General features: G+C 46.0%; 1 protein-coding gene across 1 annotated transcript in view; it reads left to right on the top strand.

Moving 5' to 3' along the window:
* Positions 1–6,132, top strand: part of pyya (peptide YYa) — a 6,384-nt gene extending 252 nt beyond the window's left edge. Inside the window, exons 2-4 of the mRNA XM_056604991.1 lie at positions 1,214–1,401; positions 5,142–5,222; positions 5,658–6,132. Of these exons, the coding sequence (XP_056460966.1) occupies positions 1,214–1,401; positions 5,142–5,222; positions 5,658–5,682 (294 nt within the window). The 3' untranslated portion in view covers positions 5,683–6,132. The remainder of the gene's footprint in view (positions 1–1,213; positions 1,402–5,141; positions 5,223–5,657) is intronic.
* The last annotated feature ends 1,368 nt before the right edge of the window (positions 6,133–7,500 follow it).

Raw genomic sequence — 7,500 nt, 5'->3', positions numbered from 1 at the left:
TGCGTAATTACGCAGTGGTTATTGCCATTCGTTGATAGCGTAAACGCGTATGGGCAATAGTTTTTTTTAGTTTCTTTTTACAATACGTCTTTGACCAGCAATTAAATTCAAACGCATAGACCCAAGACGAAATCGAACTGCTTCAACGGTGCTAAAATACTTGAATACGAATAAATTATACATTATCACATTTGTCTTGCGGCGACGATGGTCTGCTGGAAGTAAACTTGATTGCTTTTTATTCCAACCACAACGCTAAACCACAACGCAGGTAACATACGGTGTGGTGTGGTGGAACTGCCTGCAGGCCTGCTGCACCATCATGATGCTTAATGCCGATCTGGGTTTGCAATTATGTTCTACCAGCACTTGTAGTGAGGCTTGTGTTTAAAAAGACTGAAGGAGAGAACATATTCAATATTCTAACCCTCGGATAACACTGTTTTTGCAAGCATAGTGGGCGCAAACCACGCCTTCAATAGGCCATGGAATAGGGCATTCGTTAGGGCATTATTCTCGCTGATATACACACACACATATGAATATATATATAATATATATATATGTATATATTTGCATCTATTCAAAACAAACACATTAACTTTTAAACAGGTGATACATTATTAGTGGCAGCCTATTCGTTTTGTACCGTTAAATAAGAAACGTATACCCGCTCTGGAGAACAAACGATCAGGCTTTCCCCCAAGCACCAGTGTAGGACCGTGTGAGTGAGCGTTTCATCACCTGGCCACAGGGGCCCTTACGAGCTGTGAAATTTAGGAGCACCGTCTTCGTTTAGCGCGGTTCTCTCCATCTCGCCAGGGCACGGGAAATTCAATATATTCACGTCGTCAAAGCAGGTTCTCGGCGCCTATCTACCTGTAACTCCGTGCTGCATTTTCTGCGAATTGCATCGAGAAGGCATTTTTCAAAAACCGATAAAAATAGAAAAAGTATGAATCACGCATTCTAGAGCATTTAGATCAAATGGGACAAAGGCAGGGGCATTGCGATAAAATGCATTTAAGATCATTTAAGCTCATTTCTTTTTACCTAAATAACGCATCATCAACGATAAGCCCTTTGTATCTCTTGGTTAATAAAGAACCGAAACAGGCGAGCCCTAGACACAGTTAATAGTCTAACCTTAACTAACCCTCACCCTAACCCCATGGCGATGTGACAGTAGCATGACCGCCGCGCTGTGTTCCAGATGGCGGTGATGATGAAGACGTGGACGGTGCTGGTGGCCCTGGTGCTGTGTGTGCTGGTGTGTCTGGGGACCCTGGCCGACGCGTACCCCCCCAAACCGGAGAACCCCGGGGAGGACGCAGCCCCCGAGGAGCTGGCCAAGTACTACACCGCGCTGAGGCACTACATCAACCTGATCACCAGACAGAGGTAGGGACGCACACACACACACACACACACACACACACACACACACACACACACACACACACACACACACACACACACACACGTCACACACACACACACACACACACACACACACACACACACTACATCAACCTGATCACCAGGCAGAGGTAGGGACGCACACACACACACACACACACACACACACACACACACACACACACACACGCACACACACACACACACACACACACACACACACACACACACACACTACATCAACCTCATCACCAGGCAGAGGTAGGGACGCACACACACACACACACACACACACACACACACACACACACACACACACACACACACACACACACACACACACACACGCACACACACACACACACACACACACACACACACACCACACACACACACACTACTTCAACCTGATCACCAGACAGAGGTACACACACAGACACAGACTGACAAACACACACACACACACACACACACACACACACACACACACACACACACACACACACACACACACACACACACACACACACACACACACACACACACACACACACACTACATCTACCTGATCACCAAGCAGAGGTAGACACGCACACACATTTACACACACATACACAAAAGTGCACACACACACACACACACACACACACACACACACACACACACACACACACACACACACACACACATACAAAGACATACACACACACACAGATACACACACACACACACACACAAACACACACACACACACACACACACACACACACACACACACACACACACACACACACACACAGCCTTAGACACACACACAAACTCACACACAGACACACACATGCACACACACAGACACATGTGTGCGAGCGCGAGCACACACACACAAACACACACACATCCTCTGTTTATAGTTTATAGACACACTTACACATACACACATACACACATACACACAAACACAAACACACACAACAAAAAAACTAAACACATACAGAGACACACAAATACACAGACACACATTCTAACACACAGACACACACATCCTCAGACACACACACACCGATGCAGGGGACCTTGAGTGTGCGTACCCACGAGGGACATGAATATTGATATCCTGTACCTACTCAAAACAAAATGCTTTGACATTTTCATCACGGTATGCAAACGTGACAAAAAAAAACACAAATTAGTTCAATCAATTCCAGGAAACCAATTACAATCAAGTTTTCGCCGCAGCATTATTCGTCAATCACCTCGCAGGGCAAACTCCATTATAGCCGCACAGAGGAGTGATGCCGTTGTTTTCCTCTCTTAATCCTGAGCGGATCGCTTTGGGGGTGCTGAACCCGCACACCCAGCGCATAATGCACCCCGAGCCCCCCCATCCACCAAGCGCTGCGCGGCCGCCGGCTCCATTCGATTACACCGGCTCCTCCGCACAACCGCCGCGGCCTTAAATACCAACCGGTCCGCTTCAGACCAATATAGTCCCGGCGAGTCGACCCACAGGAGATAGCCAAATCGAGTTAGCTCGGTCTGAGCCCAGTCCATCGCCCTGTCTCCCCGTCACATTCTTCATCGACGCTGTCTGTCCATCTGTCCATCCGTCCGTCCGTCTGACTTCGAACCCCCATTACCGCGATTACCATTCATGACATTCAAATAGGTCGTTGGTCTTTAGATATCAACTCAGAGAAGAGCTCCCAGAAGGAAGGGCGGGAAATTTAGGCGAGGCGCAGAGGGGCGAAAAGAAAGAAAGAAAATGGTAGACATTGTATCTATTTAAATGCCATGCATTATACCAGAGAGATTTAATAATCATACGTCTGGAAGGGCATCTGCTCAAGATAAAGACGAACAGAAATGGACTCTCTTTCCCCCGTTATTACATTAGTAGATATTTTGGAATATATGTAAGATTGAACAATCCATTTGGGGGCTGGAAGGAGCAATATTGGCCAAACTCTCTGTAATTCAGATTGAGATAAGCTGCAGGTGCATAGACAGTGGAGGCAATGGGGAATACTGAATGAGCAAAGAAATATACCGATACTGTATCTGAAATTCTGCCAGACAGTGCGTCAGTCCGCCCAACTGTAACACAGAGGAACAGTAGCCATGTGTTCATGTCGGCGCTGCCTGGCATAGCCTACTAGACACATTGGGAATATTATTGTTCATCATCGTGTGTGTCTTCCCAAACGTGAATTAGAGCAGTAAATTATTTAAAGAGTTGATGTCAAGGAGGAAGAATGACCATGTTGTCAGACAAACAGGGAGAGAGAGAGAGGGAAAGTAGAGAGACGAAGGACCAACAAAGTTCAATATCATTTCAATGGGTGAAAGACAGACACACTGGCAAAAAAAGAATCTTCAAACATACCTACAGTAGGGAATAGAGAGGGAGAGAGGGAGAGACAGAGAGAGAGGGAGGGGGAGGCAGAGAGAGAGAGAGAGAGAGAGAGAATGAGAGAGAGTGAGAGAGAGAGAGAGAGAGAGAGAGAGAGAGAGAGAGAGAGAGAGAGAGAGAGAGAGAGAGAGGGAGGGGAGAGAGAGAGGGACAGAGAGACAGAGAGAGATGGAGAGGGAGAGAGAGATAGGGAAAGAAGGAGAGAGAGAGAGACATAACCTAATAAGACTACACCTGGCTCTTCCAGAATGATACAAAGTCCAGTGTTACAGCGAAGAGGGAGGGAGGCTCGATGGGAGGGAGAGAGAGGAGCAGAGTGGAAAGAGGCGAGACAGATGGAGCAGGGACTTGGAAGAGACCAGGGGGAGAAAGACAGGGAGTCGCATGGATCCAGAGCGGGTCATTATGAGAGGGGAAACATTTTACACCCCAACGCCTCGCAATGTGTGTGACAGCAGTGGCATAGCTGTTTGATTGCTTTCCTACAGGGCTGCCTTGATGAGCACACCCACAAACACTCACACTCACATCAGCACATGCACACAAACAAACCCACACACACACAGTCACTTACACAGACACACACACACACACACACACACACACACACACACACACACACACACACACACACACACACACACACATACACACACACACACACACACACACACACACACACACACACACACACACACACACACACACACACACACACACACACAAACCGATGCACACAAACATTAACAGAGCAATGTGTGCATAAAGCATTAGATTGGGTCTTTGCACAGGTGTCTGATGGAAACCAGAGGAACAACAGTTGTCGCTGTAGGGGTCCTGATGAATGGCCATGACACTTTCATCTCTGACTAGAGTTTTGATAAATATGGTTAGTCTTCTCCGCTCCCCTGGGCCTACAGGCAAGAGACGGCTTGGATGATCACAGAAGCATTTCATAGCTTTGTACTTCACAGGGATTGGTTTAATTTCCAAAAGGATTCAATCAGAATTTCTCTTTAAAAGGCCTAATTTAACGGACCAAGGAATACACATTCACGCCCAAAGAAAAGGACCAACTCAAACTTTATTAGTATACTTTACTTGCCAGATGCTGAGTTCTGATGATCATTTGTTAATGACGCTCACAATGACGTCCAACCAAAAGGGATCAATCTCGGACTCTCTCACTTTACCTCCACCACCTCAATCTCATCACTCACTCCCCCCTCCCTCCCTCCCTCCCTCCCTCCCTCCCTCCCTCCCTCCCTGCCTCCCTCCCTCTCTGATATTCTCTCTCTCTATCGGACTGCAGATATGGAAAGCGTTCAGCCCAGGAGGACGTGATGGCAGAGCTGATGTTTGGCAGAGACAGTACCAGAGACCAGCGGTCAAGGTAACACACACACAGAATCACACACCAACATGCACACAAAAACACACGCTCACGAAAATATATTTGTCCTTACTTCTGGTACACGCGAGTGTTGAGTAGTTATGACACTGCACTGGCGTAGAAGTATTTTGTCCAGTTATAGTAATTTGCAATGTTGCATAGTATATACAACATGCAAGCAGTACTTTGTCTAAGTATTATTATTATTATATTATATTATTATAGCCGGGAAGGCAAAGCTCTCCCACTGAAACAAACTCTCCCTCTTTATTAAAGCTATGTTCCGCACGTACGCCTCACTCAAATGTTGATCTGCATCCCTCAATGGGTTAGATCACACAATCAACCACTGATGTTGACCTTAGATCCAAGACATGGCAGTTTGAACCCATGCTGGTTTTAGTCTACGCTGACCACCGTGTTATGTTTCCATAGGTATGACGACGCCTACATGTGGTGACTCCGCCTCCTCTCTCACTCAACACCGGGTATTCCCTCCAGGTGTTACTCATGATGCACCTGGAGGGGCCAACATGTGCCTCTTGTCTCTGAACCCTCCCTCCCCCTTGTCCTTCCCCCCTCTCTCTCTCTCGCTCTGTCTCTATCTCTGTCTCTCTCTCTCGCTCGCTCTCTTTTTCTCTCTTTAGCATTTCTCTCGCCATATCTGTTACTTTCCTCCATGTTTGTGAGCAGAAAACTTGTGAACTAATATACGCTATAAATACATGTCCAACAACTGTGGCTAAATCCTTGGTTGGAACCCTATTTCCTGTGTGTGTGTAACTATGTGTACTACTACTACTGCCCATGTCCAGCTGTCTTCAGTGTCTCTATGAGGAGATTGTTTTACTGTTGTTAATGTGGGAACTAACATCAAAAGAAATACAGTATTTTCTGTGTGAATAAAAAGGTTGGTTGAATGACTTAGTCTTGGATTTCACGGCAATCGCACACACACACACACACACACACGCACACACAAAACACATACTCACACACAAACACAAACACCATGCTATCATACCGACACACCAATAGTGTAGTTTGCTACTACCATCTTATTAGTACAATAAATATGAATAACGATAGTCATATATTTAGACTCAAGGCATAAGGCACATTTTTTGTAGGCTAACTACATAAACCAGGTTTAGGAAACAACTAATTAACACAGGTTAACAATTACGATTCGAGAGTCTTTGAAAGGAAACAACCAAAAACACGTCCACCTCCTCGCTGCTCCCCCCCCTCACTACGTTTCTCCAAGGGTTACATTCACGCACCTGTGATAGACAGGCAAGATGGACCCCCCCAACCAATCGGGGTATTGATGCCCTGATTGGTCAGAAATTAACTTGTCAACTCTAAACAGATATTCTAAAAGCGCTTTTCACTCACTCATGGCTGACTGATGGCTCTGCCATTTCAAACCAATAAAACATAATGATAGTTTTTCACTTTGGAAGTTCCTACTTGAACCTTTGGCCAGTACAGGCCACCTTAGCTTCTCTTACGTCATCGGAAAGGGCGGGTTCAGGAACGGGGGACGGGGGACGGGGCCGGGGGAGTTATTTAGTGGTTTGCAATCTGGACCATACAACTAGATGGCACGAAGCCACGCAATGCCGTTCTAAATCGTAGCCTACTGATCTTCACCACGAATGGACGAGAGAAGGGCGACCTCTAGGGGTCAATGCGGCTGTTGAGACAATCTCAACGGCGGCCAAATGACCGGCAAAGAAATACAAACAACAAGTTGCATGTCCATCATACAACTTAGCAAATATAGAAGTTTACTTAAATGCAGGACTTTTAACTATCTACATGCATTACGCTATATATAGGGCCCCTTATAGCATAGCTGATATAGAAATGTGTTAGAATAGATAGAATAGTAATAGAGCGCAGTAGGCCTACAGTTTTATTATAGTGGTGGTACTCCCATCTAGGGGCCAGATGCTGTATTCATACCGTTCATAAATATTTTACAATTATCCAAAGGAGCAGCATGGATCTTTATACACAAACGGAAAGTCTACGCAATAATCACAAAGCCTGCAGGTAAAATCATTTTTGAACCTGATTTCTCAAGACCCTTTTTCTTTCGATAGATGATAACACCCTCAATATATCAGCTCTGCAGACCGTGTCTGCGCGGTGCTCATCTGAGAGCAGCTCATTGGTCCTTTAGCTCTGTTCCTCACCAGTATTGCAGCCAGGGTTGCCAGATTGGGAGAGAGATCAGGCCAAATCTGGCAACACTGCATCTCACGACGCG

Source organism: Gadus chalcogrammus, chromosome 2, assembly GCF_026213295.1.
Source record: "Gadus chalcogrammus isolate NIFS_2021 chromosome 2, NIFS_Gcha_1.0, whole genome shotgun sequence".
NCBI lineage: Eukaryota > Metazoa > Chordata > Actinopteri > Gadiformes > Gadidae > Gadus > Gadus chalcogrammus.
Note: the sequence above shows the minus strand (reverse complement) of the source record. Positions and strands in the feature narration are given on the sequence as shown.